Consider the following 13830-nt stretch of genomic DNA (forward strand, 5'->3'; position numbering starts at 1 on the left):
ATGCCTGTTTTCTACTAAGCAAATGTGTCCGGGAGCCCCAGGCCACAGGTGAAGAGCGATAAAATACGTTCCCTGACCCTGACGGGACCAGCCAGCCGCGAAGATGGAGGCGTTCCAGCTGTAAACGAGGGCAGGATGCTGAAATCCCAGATCCCACTTCACTTTTATAGAACCCTGATTTTAAACGGAAAGGTTTGGGGACGGCAGAGGCCGGCCCAGGCTGGCCGCGGCTCCTGTGTGTCTGTTGTGCCTTGTCCGGCTCCTCTCAGATGGCAGAGCTCTCCTAAGCCCGCGGGACTTTAGTGCAATTAAACCCGAGTCTAGTTTGATACTTTGAAACTACTTTTAGCTTCAGTGCTTTGTACGGTTTTTTCTTTCCGGTTTAAATTTTAGTTGTGCTTTGAGACAGTGCAATAAACTAGACTTTTTCCAAGTGTGGTCGAGTCTGGTGTTTGAGCCGTGAGAAGGGACCCCTGGTGGGCGCTCACGGGGGTGACCCGCCCACGGGTGCCCGAAGCATCTGCCGACGGCGTTCGCCAGCCCAGCCCCCCTGCCAGGAGAGCGTGGCGGATGCCGTCGCGTGGCCTGCTTGGTGTGCAAATACGCACCGGGTTCCCCGGGGCGGCCGTCCTGACCGAACGGTCGCTCCAGAGGTAGACGTACCCCCGGCAGCCCCTAGGAAGGACACCCTCAGGGGAGGCGGAGCGCGGGGCTGTCTCCGCACGGAGGCCCGCTGAGGCCGGGCTGCTGTGGGCAGGCTCTGGAGGGGCTCCCGAGCCTCCATCCAAGAAACAATAGCAAATAGCCGCAGTGCGCTGCCGGGAGCCCGCACGTGGGAAGAGAGCACGTTCGTAACGGCAGCAGGACACATCGTGTGCCAGGAAAGACCTGAACAGGAAATGTCGGACTCGGGTCAGGGAATGTCACGCTTCACGGATGTCAAACGAAGCTTGAATGAAGGAAGACACGGCCGACCCTCCCGATGGAAGACTAAGTACGTGGTGCAAAGGCAGGAGTCCTCTCCAAAGGAACTGGTGGGCTTAAGTCAGGCTGTCAGAACCCTCCCTGGCGTGTTCTGCTGGAGGGAGGCAGGGAAGAAGTCCCAGAACAATGTTTGTGCCCACAAGGGTCCCCGACTGCCAGATGTGCGCCCGGGGCCCCTGAGCTGCTTCGTGTCCCACCAGAGCCCCCTGAGAGAGATACCGTCAGTCTCAGGGACACTCGGGTTCCTTGACTTGCTGGAGGTCACACAGGGGCCACTGGGATTGGAGCCCAGCTCTGTGGAACCCCAGACCAGTGCTTCATGAGGCCACCTCACTGTCGGGGGAAGAAATAGGTGGGGGCTGCCAAGAGCGATGACAGCAGCAGGCGGTGTAAGTGTGGCGTGGGAGGGCAGGCCAGGGACACAGCTGCCCAGGCCCGCCAGGAGTTGGCACGGTGGGGGCACGTCGTAGGAGAGGGGACAGGCGGGTGCGGTCACCGCTGATGTGGACCACTGCCTCGTTATCTGGACAAAATAGCCATTAAATGGATTGAAGAATCTTAAAGCTAGGGGGAAAACAGTATCCAATTTCTGGATGGCAAAGGCTTTCTAGACTCCAAAGTGATGGGAAAAGCCACAGAGGAGAAGTATACAGATTTGATTTCCTCAAAATATTAAAATGTGATAAATTTAAAACCCCACAAAAGATTAAAAGGGGAAATAATTGTGGCATCACAGACGATGACGATGTACCTTAAACACTCGTACACGCCAGTTGGAGGACCTATGGCTCTCGTACGGACCCAGATGAAAGCGTGTCGCTTAGCTTAACCCCTGGCACCCAGGCGGGGCACACGCGGAGCAATCTTCAAACTTACGAAGCCACAAACTCCACTTCCGGAATCCTGTCCTCGGGACCAAATCCTAAACTGGGGGCAAGTGTATACCACAGGCCATTTTATCATTGCGTGATGCGAACTGCTGACCTCCAGGGGCAGCTTCCAGCGCGGCCTCCTGTGTGGCTGCTAGAAGCACGTGTCCCGGAGGAAACGGGCCAGGGCTTGGCCACATCGATGCCACAGGTCTTCTGTGTGTAATAACGTGGTGTTGCAGATACACAGGGGGAGAGAGAGAGAGAAGGGAGAGGGAAATGATACAATGCGCAGGTATTCGCACCCTTCTAACCTTTGGTGGGTTTGTATCTTTTGAATTTCAAGCCATGTAAATGTATTATTTATTTCAAAATAAATAAAATTCACATTTTAAAAAGTGCCAACATTAACTCCTTATGCTGTCAACACTAGCTGAGTCAAATATCACCAAGTAAACACCAAAGGCTCCTGAGAAGTCGTTTACAAAGCATTTTACAATATAGGAAAGTGCTTAGACTACAGTAAGTTTAAAAGTACTTAATTATTTGAGTGATCTGACGTCATGTATGTAAAAAATATGCATAGAAAATAATTTTAACATATTTATATACATGCATAGAAAAAACTGGAAGAAAATACACCCACATGCTCGTAGTGGTTGGTCGGCGGGCTGGTGGCAGGCAGCTGGCCCCTTTTTTTGGCAGCCAGACAATGGAGGGCGAGCAGGACAATGTTTCCGTGAGGAAACCCTGCCAGGCCCTGCCCTGGATTCCTCTGCAGTCCCAGTGCTCTGCCTCCAGTGTGAATTCTATAAGCAGAAATTCTTTTTAAAAATCACTTAAGACAGAAATCTCGGTCTTCACCTCTGTCCTGATCAAGGTGGTGGTTACATGTGTAGACATCTGTCAGAACTCCTCATACTATACATTTAAAGTCTGTGCGTCTCAGGGCACCTGGCCGGCTCGGCGGGAAGAGCATGAGACTCTTGATCTCGAGGTCGTGAGTTCAAGCCCCATGTTGGGCGTAGAGCCTACTTAAAAAAAAAAAAAAGAAAAGGCCTCTTTTCATCTTTTAAGAAAAAATAAACTCTGTGCATCTATCGTCTGTCAGTCATGCTCCATTTAAAAATGTAGGACAAGGGGATCCTGGGTGGCTGTCAGTTAAGCGTCCGACTTCAGCTCAGGTCATGATCTCGCAGTTTGTGAGTTCGAGCCCCACGTCGGGCTCCTCGCTGACAGTGTGAGGCCTGCTTGGGATTCTCTCTCCCTGTCTCTCTCTCTAAATAAACTTAAAATAAGTGGGAAGCTCTTTCCTTTAAAAAAAAGAAAAGAAAAGGTAGCAAGACACAACCACAGTGGGGCCAGGGCGGGAACAGGTGCAAACACTGCATGTGGCCGTCCCTGACCACAAGGGTTTCCTTCCTTCCCGGCTCCCCGGGAAGCATCCCTGTTCTGAACAGGACTGGCGAGAATTCAGGAAACTCTTCCCAGTACAGTAGCTGACAGTTGGTGAGGCATGGAGAGGAAGGGACACCAGAGTAATCTGCATCGAGGTAATACCAGGATGGAGTCCGCATGTGGCACGGCCCTTGCGTGGAGTCATGTCCCCACAGCCAGAGGAGGGGCAGAGCAAGGCCCTCACTGCCTTCACAGCCGCCTCCCCCAGCCCACCCCGACAGCAGGGCGGTCCCACGATGTGCCTTTCCGGTTCGTGGCCCAGCCTCCTCTGTCCTCCCTGGCAGGCGTCTGGGGTAAAGATTCTGGCCCCTGAGCTCCACCAGATTGGGAGTCACTGGGCCGATGGGTGGGCATGGTCGGGGGCAGTACTGGCCACAGTCAAACCTCCTTAGACCGGAATGAGTGGGCCAAACGAACCAGTGTGCTTCACCCCAGAGAAAAGTGGGCCTTGTTCTGGGCAGAGCAGTTGCTTCAGAGAAGCCATCAAGGCAACCTGCCAAGACCGAGAGCAGAGTCCCCGTCTGCCAAGGGACACCTGGGCGGGGCCTGACGGACTCTGGCCCTCCCCAGCACTCGGTGCACATGGCCCCCACCGACCTGGCTGTCCTTGCTGGGGCTGGAGGGTCCCAGGGACTGATAAGCCCAACACTAGGGACTTCCTGCCCAGCCTCCTGCCCTCCCTCTGGCCAGCGGCGGCCACCAGATAGCCCCGAGTCTCTCCTTATCACCCTGCACCACCTCTCTGGGGCCTCTGCTCAGTGATGCCTGCCGTGCCCCGAGCCAGGCGTCCCCGGCGTCACAGGGGCAGCTGTGCCGGCAATCAGGCCCCACTGCTGCCACACGGCTGGGACACTGGCTGACCTCGACTCCCTCAGCCTTCCCTGCGGCTCCAAGCAGTGTGAACTCCATTACCCTCCCGGACCCCGTCCCACCCACCCACGGTGAGGACACCAAGGGCTAATGCCCTGGGATACCCTCCTCCTGCCATCTCAGCCCTCCAGGGCATAAAGGGCCTCCGGTGGGCCCCAAAGTCACCCCGCAAGTGATAGAAGGTCCCCACAGCTGCCTCTCAGTCCCAAGAGCTGCCTGCTGGTCACCTTCAAAGCAAACCACTCCACCTGGGCCCCAGAACTTCCCCTGAACACGCGTGCTCAGGCTGGGCCCCCAGGCGGCAGGGCCCATGATGATCCCGCCACCCACTCGAGAACGAGCCCAGGTCGCGCCTCCTGCATGCCTGACAACGGGTTCTGTGGGGTGCCCCTTCCATGGCCTCCCGGGGAGTCCTGAGGCAAGGCAGCTCCCCCACCTCTGCCTCATCCCAGTCCTAGCCCAGGGACCTCAAAAGGGCAGCCGTAATATAGTGTGTAAGGCAAGAGGGGCCCAGGAGGACTCACCCCACAGAAGATGGAGCTGGGCCTGGGGAGACGGGGGAGAAGGCTGCAAACCGTTCCCTTTCAGGTGCCTAGGCCTTCTAGAAGCTGCTGGGGCATCCGGGCACCAAGAATCCCCCCAACGCCTCCACAGGCCCACCGCCCGGAAGCCACTGCGACCTGCTCCTCTGGGCCACCCTAGTCTCCACGTTCATGCACCCCCAAAGGCAATGCACTCTCCCCCACAATGGCATCCCTGGTGGGAGGACCTGGGACCCACCTAGAGCCAGCGGTTCCTGATGCCCCCCGGTTCTGAGCTGGGAGAGATATTAGTATCCACTGCCCCCAAGTGTCAACCTTCAGAGAAACTACTGAACTGACCCCCAGGACACACAGCAGGAAGGGAGGAGCCCTCACTCCCACCTGCCATCTAGGACCAGCCCCTGGGCTGTGCACCCCTCCCTTCTCCCCTCCTCCCCGCCATCCGGCAGACCTTTAGCCGTCTCCTCCTGGCAGGACATCGTGGCCCTCCAGCCCGAGCCACGCAGCTTGGATTTCATAGCCCAGCGGAACTCCCCGGGGCCGAACGGCCTGGCCATCCTCCCTGGCCTCGAGGCTCCTTAGGGCACGGACCAGGCTTGTCCATCAGTCCATTTGTCCTGAAGGATGGCGGCACATCCGTTAACAATCTTCTTCAGAACCTTCCTACAGAAGCCAGCTCCATTAGCTGGGGCAAGAGCGCTTGCCCCACTGGGAGCCACAGCCACCCAGTCACCCTCTGGGGACTGGGCCAGGGGAACACCTGGGATCCCACACCAAGGGCCGGACCCAGGTCAGGCCCGGAGGAAGGCACATCTAACACCACCAGAAGACAGGGTGGAGGGAGGCGGGGAACAGGGGCCTGAGGCACCAGAGGCTTCCTGGCAGAGAAGAGGAAAGCAGGAGCGGGGGACTTGGTGCCTGCTACTCATCAGGGAAGACGGACAAGCCCAGGCCTGGATACACCAGTTCTGGAGGGAGGTGTCACAAGGATATCCAAGGAGGGGACGCGGGAGAAGCAGGAGCACAGTCTGGATCACGCCTCCCCCCACGCCAGCACAGCAAGCCTTCCCGTCCTCCTCTGCCCCACACGGGAGTTCGCAAGGCCCTATATGCCAACTGCACAGAGGACCTCTTTCCCAGAACCTCACAGGCCCTGCTCTCTTGGCCTCTAGGCCCTCGCACATGCTGTCCCCAGCTCAGGCACGTCGGTCCACACCCAAAGCCCCTGCCCAATTCTAGCTCAGCTGTCACTCCCTCTGGGACACCTGGTCCTGGAGGCTCTACATCAACATGGAAAGCTTCACGGGCTGGACAGTGAGCACAGGGTAGGGCCTGGCTCTAGGAGTCGCGTGACTCCTGTACCCTTGCAAAAAGGGAGGGAGGCGGGGAGCTGAGCTCAGCCGGACCCCAGAAACCCGCAGCCGGGGGCCCACCTGACCATCAAGGCCCAGCCTGCAGCACGTGCAACATACGAAGCAGAGGTTCTCCTATACAGAGATCAATATATGTAAAGTGCTGGGTACAACGCTCTGAAAAATAGTATTTCCAAAAATCCAACGACCGGCCCCCCCCGCCTCCCCGCCGAGGTCTAGCCCTTGCCCGTGAGGTCCAGCGGCTGCAGGAAAGGCGGCAGCGGCAGCTCGTCCAGGGCCTCGGGGAAGCGTCCAGGCGAGATGGCGGTGACCAGCACCTGCATGGCGCGCACGAAGAGCGAGGGCGGCGCCAGGCCCGCCAGCCACTGGAACTTGTCCTCGCCCAGCAGCCGCTGCCAGCGCGGCCGGTCGCCCAGCAGCTCCCGGCGGGCAGGGCCGGCGGCGCCCGCGGGCGTGTACAGCGCCAGCAGGTCGAGCAGCAGCAGGCGGCGCTGGCGCGGCTCCCCGGGCGCAGAGGCGGGTGCCCCGGCGGCGGCAGCGGCGGCATTGGGGGCCCCGGCGTCGCGGCCCAGCTGGCGCAGCAGCAGCTCAAGAGGCGTGAGGCCGCCGCCGTCGCGCAGGCCGGGTGACGCGCCGTGGCCAAGCAGCAGGAAGAGGCACTCGGGGCGCGCCAGCTCGCAGGCCGCGTGCAGCGCCGTGCCACCACCCTCCACGCGGCTGCAGCCGCGCCGGTCGAGCACCGCGCGCCGCGCTCCTCGGGCGGGAAGTCGCGCACGGTGCGCAGGATGCGGCGCAGGATGCCCACGCGGTTGTAGCGCACGGCCAGCGCCACGTGCGGCCCGGGCGCCGCGCAGCAGCGGAAGCCGGCGCTGGGTGGCGCGAGCGCGCGCCGCGGGAACGTGGCCAGCAGGTAGTGCGCGTACGCCTGGTGGTCGTGCACGAGCGCGTAGAGCAGCGCCTCGGAGGGCGAGTAAGCGGCGGCGCGGCCGCGCTCGTCCCAGTGGAAGGCCTCGCTGGCGCGCATGTCCTCGAGCAGCCACACCGGCAGCAGGTCGCGGACGGCCTGGTAGAAGGCGAACGACGACTTGCGACACTGCTTCTGCGCCCGTGAGCGCGCCGCGCCTGCGCCCTCCGGCCCGCCGTCCGCGCCGCCCCCGGGCCGCCGCGCGTCCCACGGCATGCTGGTGGCGGACGCCTGCCTCCCGGCCTCACGGCATGGGCCCGGCGGCAGCTGACCACCTGCACCTGCGGGGAGGGGATCGCGGTGAGGCTCCAAAGCTCGAGGTTGCCTGCTGCTTAGGAGGGGCCCTTCTCTGCTAGGTCCCGACCCACCTCCCACATCCTTGATCTAGCTGCCTCTGCTCTCCCTCCCTTAAAGTGTCTTGTTCTCCGGCACCTCTGCTAGAGATGCCCTTCCGTTCCCCCTCCCCTCAGAGCCCCACCCGCCATCAAGGCCACGCCGAAAACCCGCCTCCCCACCTCTTTCAGCCCAGAGACCTGCTGACCTGGCTGACTAGGCCCACCAGGTGCATCCAACCCCAAACAGAAAAGACCAGGTTGGGGGGCAGGAAAGTTGGAGCCCACCTCTCCAGCTGAGCCAAGCTCCACCTAACCATGACCCTATCCTCTGACCCCTTACCACAGGTGGGAGCCCCTAGGGCCTCCCCCCATCCCAGACAGGGACAGGGTTCTAGACCCAGACCTACCTGGTTCCTGCACTCTGATCACAGGACGTTGAGCATATATCACTCTCCTTCTCTGAGCCTCCACTTCCTCATCTGTAAAAAAGGGGGTGGGAGAAATGGAAGTTGTGAGCCCCAGCTGGGTGAGGTGGGTGGAGCCTTCCACCCAAACATGATGTTTACTGGATATCATCAACCCTAGCTGCTGGGAGGAGGCCGCAATGAAATCAACCTAGAAACGGGTGTGCACAACGCTTTACAGCAAATCCCCTCCAGGTCTGCAACTTCTCTTGATCTTCCCAACTACTAGATGAAGCAGGTACTGTCATCCCATTTTCCAGCAAGAGACAAGCTTGTCCAAGGTCAGTCAGCAAGTCATGGTACAGCCAAGCCTAGAACCAAGATTTCCTGACTCCCATTTTGGGCTCATTCCAGAAATGGGGGGAGAGGGGAGCCCCCAACCCACAGGGAGCCCAGCTTGAGCCCTGCCTGACCTTGCTCGCTGAGCCCCCGGCCCCAAACTGAGCCCTGGTCTCTGACCCCTGACCGTGGTCCAAGCTCCCCACTGCTTTCTCTCAAAGGTAAGCTGTTGGTCACAAGGGGCCTGGGTCAGCGCACAGGCCGCGTCCACACACACTGGGTAACTAAGTTACAGAGACGAACACTCTGGGGAGTGGGCTACAGCCGCAGTGCTCTTTGGGGGGCACCATGCCCGAAACACCCCCCGCCCAAGCCTGGGACTCTGCGTCCCAGGTGTATGTACCCCTGTGTGGATACCCGTGGGGCGCCAGGCGGGTTACGTAAAGTTGGGCCGCCCCACGTCACTGGGCAGCGAGTCACAGCCGCGGCTCCGTGAATGGGGGGGTTGGGCCACCGAAGGCAGGGCTGTACGCCCGGGGCCGCCCGCCAGCTCCTCCCCGTCCCCTCCCGGCGGCCGCGGGTCGCGGGGGTCGAGGCCAGGGTGTTTGCCGACCGGTGGCCAGAGCAGCGAGGGCTGCACCTGCGTGTGCATATGCCCAGGGGACACGAGGGGGCGGCGGCCAGGGGAGAGCACCCGGGGCTGGGGCCGCGCGCCGAGCGGGCCGGGGGTAGGCGGGGGACTCACCGTGGGGGACAGCAGGGCCTTGGGCCTGACGTCCCAGTCCCCGTCCCGCTGAGGGCCGAAGCGCGCGCTGTTACCCCGCGGGTAGGCGCGCAGGCAAAGGTCCCAAGACGGGCGGGCGAGAGGAAGCCGCCGCCGCCCGCGCCCGCCGCAGCCGCGGTCTGAGCCGCCGCGGCCGGATCGCTGGGCGGCGGCGCCGGCGGCGGGCGGGCGGCGGGCGGCGCAGTGCGGTCGGAGCCCGGTAGGACCGCGGGACCGTCCTCCGCAGCCATTGGCCCGCACTGCCGGCCCCCGCCGCCGCCCATTGGTCGCCACGCTGCACCATTGTTACGTCACCAGCCGGTGGGCGGGGCGCCCGGCCAGACCCGCGGAAAAGTTGGGAGAAACTTGCGGGCGCGCGGGGGGGCGGGGCTGGCACAAGCCGATGCGGGGCGGGGCTCCCGGAAACCCGAGCTGCGGGCGAGGAAAGGCCCCCCGGCGGCCCGGGAACGGGAGGATGATTGGGCCGATTTGCGGGGTGGGTCCCGGCGCGCGCGTAGGCGCTCCGGCTCCCTGGAGTGTGACTTCCCTCGTCACCCCAGAAGTCCGATTCCACCTCCCCAGTAACCCTCTGTGACCTTGAGGGAGACCTCCGGAGCTGTTTCCCATCAGTCCATGGAGGGGTCAAAGGGCAGGAGCTCTGACTCCTCCTAAGGGACCCAACTGTGTTCTGCCAGGCCAGTGTCGGGGCATCGGAGCCCCTGCTGTAGGCTGACGTTCCCAGGGGACGGTCCAATGGATGCAGGCAGATATTAATGAGCGCGGACTGTGTGCCAATCTCAGTGCTAAACATACTTGATTTCACTTCATTTTCACAATCGGTAGCGGTGGAAACTATGACCCCCCCCCCCCATTCACAGCCAGGAAATTGAGGCTCGCAGGGAGGTGGCCTCCCAAGTGAGGAGCAGCCAGAAGGGAAACCAGGTGCTTCGCCTACTTTTCTTCAGACATGGTGGTGGATTGGGCCCCAGCTGCCCCACGAAGGGTCCAAGGTTTGGGGTGCCCCACATGCGGGCACCCAAGGTCATGCTGAGACCCCACCAGATGCCCCCACCTGAAGCACTGCCCCACCTAGGGGGGGTGTGATCTCATAGGCCCGCAGTGAAGCTCTTGGGGTCCAGGGCGACCACCAGATTTAGAGAAAGTAGGTCATTGACCCGGGAATGTGGGATCCACCTGCCTCGCCTAGGCTTTCCCCTGCTCCTCTCTCTAGGCCCTCAGTTTCCCTGCATTTTCTCCCAGCTTTCCCATTCTGGACGTCTCTGAGTATGATGGGGGGAGGGGCAAAGTGAATGGAGATCCTGGGGTTGACTGTTTGCCCTCTGGAGCCCCCAGACCCTGGGAGTGAGAGCTTCCTAGGGAAGTGGTGCCCGAGGTGAACTACCTGTGGCTCAGAGCTCGGGCCCCTTGCTTCCTCGTCCTCATCCTTTTTCAGGGCTGGAGTTGAGACCTCCTGCCATCTCCAGGACTACCAGTGGAGTGAGGTTGTAAGGGCATCGGCCGCAGGTGCCAGGGTGTGCAGCTGGCCTCAGGGCAAGTCTCTCTCCACCCCTGGCTGCCCTCCTTGCCTTTCCCTTCAATTTGTCTTCTTCACTGGGGTTCCTAAAGGCCTCTTTCTAAAAAGTCATGTCTCACCCCATATCTTCACCACTTAGAAGCTTCCCGTGCACATGATTAGCCAGAAAGACCAGGTGGGCAGAGGAAAGGCATTCCCCGCTGAGGAACATCAGAGCAAAGGTCTGGGAATGGCTGAAGAAGTTTGGAGATATCAGTCAGGAGGGGCCAAGCTGCGTATGTCCTTGAATCCTGGGGCAGGTAGCTTGGGTTTGTCCTGAGGATTTGGAAGTGATGGCAGAAAGGGTTTGGAGGTCAGTTGGTTAGTGAATTATTTCAGGCATATGAAAATAATCATAATGAATGCCTGGGAACCACGGTCCAGTTTAAGAAATAACAGGTGGGTAACTCTGAAGGCCTGTGTGCCCATCCTGCCCACCCCCTGCCAGCCCTGGGTCTTTCCCACGGTGGCAGCTGACATTGTAACACTGTCCGTCATGGCACCAATCAGCCCTCGCTGCCAGCGCCTTGCTCTCTCCTCCCAAGGTTACTTTCAGACTCACCCTCTGGGGTACATGCTGCTCTGGGTTGCCGAGGCATCTTCTGCTGGTGGGAGCTGTCCCCCGTGCCTGGCACACGTGTGGTCTCGCAGAGCTTCTGGCTGTGAACATCCTGCCTATGTCTACTTGGGGACCGTGCTGGGGCCTGGACGCAGGGACAGGGCGTGCCCCTCCACGTCAGCCTTTTAATGCCAGGTGCTCGGCTGCCCCATAAGGCTGCTTCAGGAACAGTTCGAACAGGGTGCAGAGGGGCAGCTTTCCTCAGGAAGGGAGGATGGACTTGGAGGGGGTGGAGGGCGGCTGGGGCAGAGGGGAGTGGATGGAAGATGAAGAGACGGAGGCCCGGGGTGGAGAGGGGCTACCCTGCCCAGTCCTGGATGCCCTCAGCAGGGAGTGGGAGTGCTCACCAGCACAGCTGTCTTGGTATGGGGTTTGACTTTTAACACTGTAGTGTTTCCTCTGGAACCCAACCCAAGCCCCACTCCCCTCTGTCCTGGAAGAACTTGTCCCACAGGACAGGCATCTGGGTGTGCCCAGGTAGTGAGGAGAGCCATTCAGGGTGTGTGTTACAGGTAGAGGGAGGAAGGTAGGGAGTGCTCCCTGGGGGAGGAGGTTGGTGCCAAACATGCTGGCTGGTTGTTTTTTTGTTTTTTTGTTTTTAATGTTTATTGATTTTCGAGAGAGAGACAGAGTACGAGCAGGGGAAGGGCAGAAAGAGGGAGACACAGAATCCGAAGCAGGCTCCAGGCTGTCAGCACAGAGCCCGACGTGGGGCTCAAACTCACAGACCGCGAGATCACGACCTGAGCCGAAGCCAGCCACTTCACCCACTGAGCCACACAGGCACCCGTAAGCACGCTGGCTTCTAATCAGCTATTCACCAACTGTGGGACCATAGGCTGAATAACTCCACCTGTCTGAGCTCCAGTTTCTTATCTGTGAAATGAGTCAGGTGGATTTTCAGATCTCAAAAGGAAGCTGTTCCAAGGGGCAGGATTGGGCAAGGGCCAGGACCTTGAGAAAGCAGAGGGAAGTATGGGAAGTGGCCAGGACCAGGAAAGAAGATAGGGAGATCCCACCCCCTGCCGCCACCACACCTGGGTCCTCTCCTGACTTTAACTAGCTGTGCTGGGCCAAAGCCCACCTAGTCTCCAGGGGCCTGTTCCATGGGTGCTTGCTCCTCCCCCTCCGGCTTCTCCCCTTGGACAGCTGGGCTTGTCCCCACCTGCCCTGGCGTTCAAGGTCGCCCACAGAGCTCTCCGCCCCATCCAGCCAGTCTTTCAAGGCTCAACATGAGATGCCAGTACAGACCAAAGACAGGATAAAACTAAGCGAAGACGAGTGATACCATGGGAACCAAAGAGTCCAACATACATGGCAAAGGAGTGACATTCAGAATGTGTAAAGATCTCCTGCAACCCAGTGAGAAAGGTTAACCCAGGAGGAAAATGGGCAAGCAGTATGAATAGGCAATTCACACACTGGCCAACAAACACATGAAGATACTCAGTTCTGTAAGAACTCAGCAAAGGTACAACCTCTTGTATCGCCTACTGGCCAAAACTGAAGTGGCCAGTAACAGCCTATATTGTCAGGGTGAAGAATCAGGTCTTCACTCTCATGCAGAGGTGGGGAGGGCACTCCAAAGTCACTTGGGTCTGGCAATCTTTTGGTTAGCTATCTTATCCCAGATAAGTACTTGCCCACACGCTAACAAGTTCCACTACTGTGGGTTTTGTTCACTTGCTTACTTCTTTAAAGCCTTATGAAAGTATTTAGCCTTAATTTTATATCTTATGTCTATTTCAGAGGCAAATCTTGGGAGAGAATACAGGTGACTACCAAGTAACAAGAAGGTAGCATGCCTGCTGCATTTTTGACAATGAAAACCTGGAAAACACCTAAGTGTCCAAAAGGGAATGGCTAAAATAATCATGATGTACCCTTCCTTCCCAGCTCTGGTTTCTGCCACACAGCAGCTGGTCCCTGCTCTTCTGCCGGGCTTGTGGAAAGGATTGTGTGAGCCTGGGGCCTAGGGACCAACTCCCTCACATGCCCCAGACTTCACTCTTCCCCTCTCCATCCCCATGGAGACAGTTTCTATGGCATCCCTGGGTCTTTGTAGGATCTCTGGATCTGGCCATGCTGGATTTTGAGCTTTCACATTAAATGAGCTGGTAAATTCTCTCTTTGGCACAGGCCGGTTGGAGGCAGGGCCCAGCACTTAAGAAAGTCCTGACTCTTTACTTAACCTGGGACAGTAGCTGTCATACCAGCATAATTATAATCAGTGTTGCCTTCTCTGTCAACAGGTCCTGGTTTCGAAGGTTAATCACACGGCTACCATATGACTAATGCACATGTCAGTACCATGCAGCCACAGTCAAGAGCAAAGAGCCTGAGCTCCTCATTCGTCAAGTGGAGAGAATCTGCCACAGAGAGCTGTCCTGAGGGGTATGGAGCTCTCATAGGACACAGCTCTGCCTGGCACCGAGTTAGCCTCCGAAACTGAGCTGTTAGGATTCCTTTGTAAATATTTCAACACAAAAATGTTAAAAGAAAAAGCATACTTATTGTTTGGAAAGTGCTGGAAGCCACACATTGATCTATTGCCAGCAGTGTCTCTTGGGGAGAGAATCGGCAAGAAGGAGGAAGGGACCCTTTTAGTTCTTATTCTCTGGACCTTCTTTGTGGTTTGAATCTTTCATGAGGGGCACGTATTCAGATATCATTTGTGCAATTAAGGTAAGTTTTATTTATTTATTTATTTATTTATTTATTTATTTTCTTTAAATAT

At 58.6% G+C, this 13830-nt stretch overlaps 1 protein-coding gene and 1 long non-coding RNA gene across 2 annotated transcripts; one reads left to right on the top strand and one right to left on the bottom strand.

Annotated features, from left to right (window-relative positions):
* Positions 1–6213: 6213 nt before the first annotated feature.
* ANKRD9 (ankyrin repeat domain 9) lies at positions 6214–9129 on the bottom strand. The gene is given in 4 exon segments (XM_019462309.2): positions 6214–6839; positions 6842–7341; positions 7803–7874; positions 8884–9129. Coding segments are annotated over 2 exon segments (963 nt in total). The 5' UTR covers positions 7277–7341; positions 7803–7874; positions 8884–9129; the 3' UTR covers positions 6214–6311.
* A 219-nt stretch (positions 9130–9348) lies between these two features.
* Positions 9349–13602, top strand: LOC109274589 (uncharacterized). Its single transcript, XR_002083721.2, has 4 exons — positions 9349–11228; positions 11724–11882; positions 12843–12889; positions 13346–13602. It is a non-coding gene; the product is annotated as an uncharacterized LOC109274589 (long non-coding RNA).
* The last annotated feature ends 228 nt before the right edge of the window (positions 13603–13830 follow it).

This window comes from Panthera pardus, unplaced genomic scaffold (assembly GCF_024362965.1).
Source record: "Panthera pardus isolate Hobbes unplaced genomic scaffold, ASM2436296v1 HiC_scaffold_24, whole genome shotgun sequence".
Lineage (NCBI taxonomy): Eukaryota > Metazoa > Chordata > Mammalia > Carnivora > Felidae > Panthera > Panthera pardus.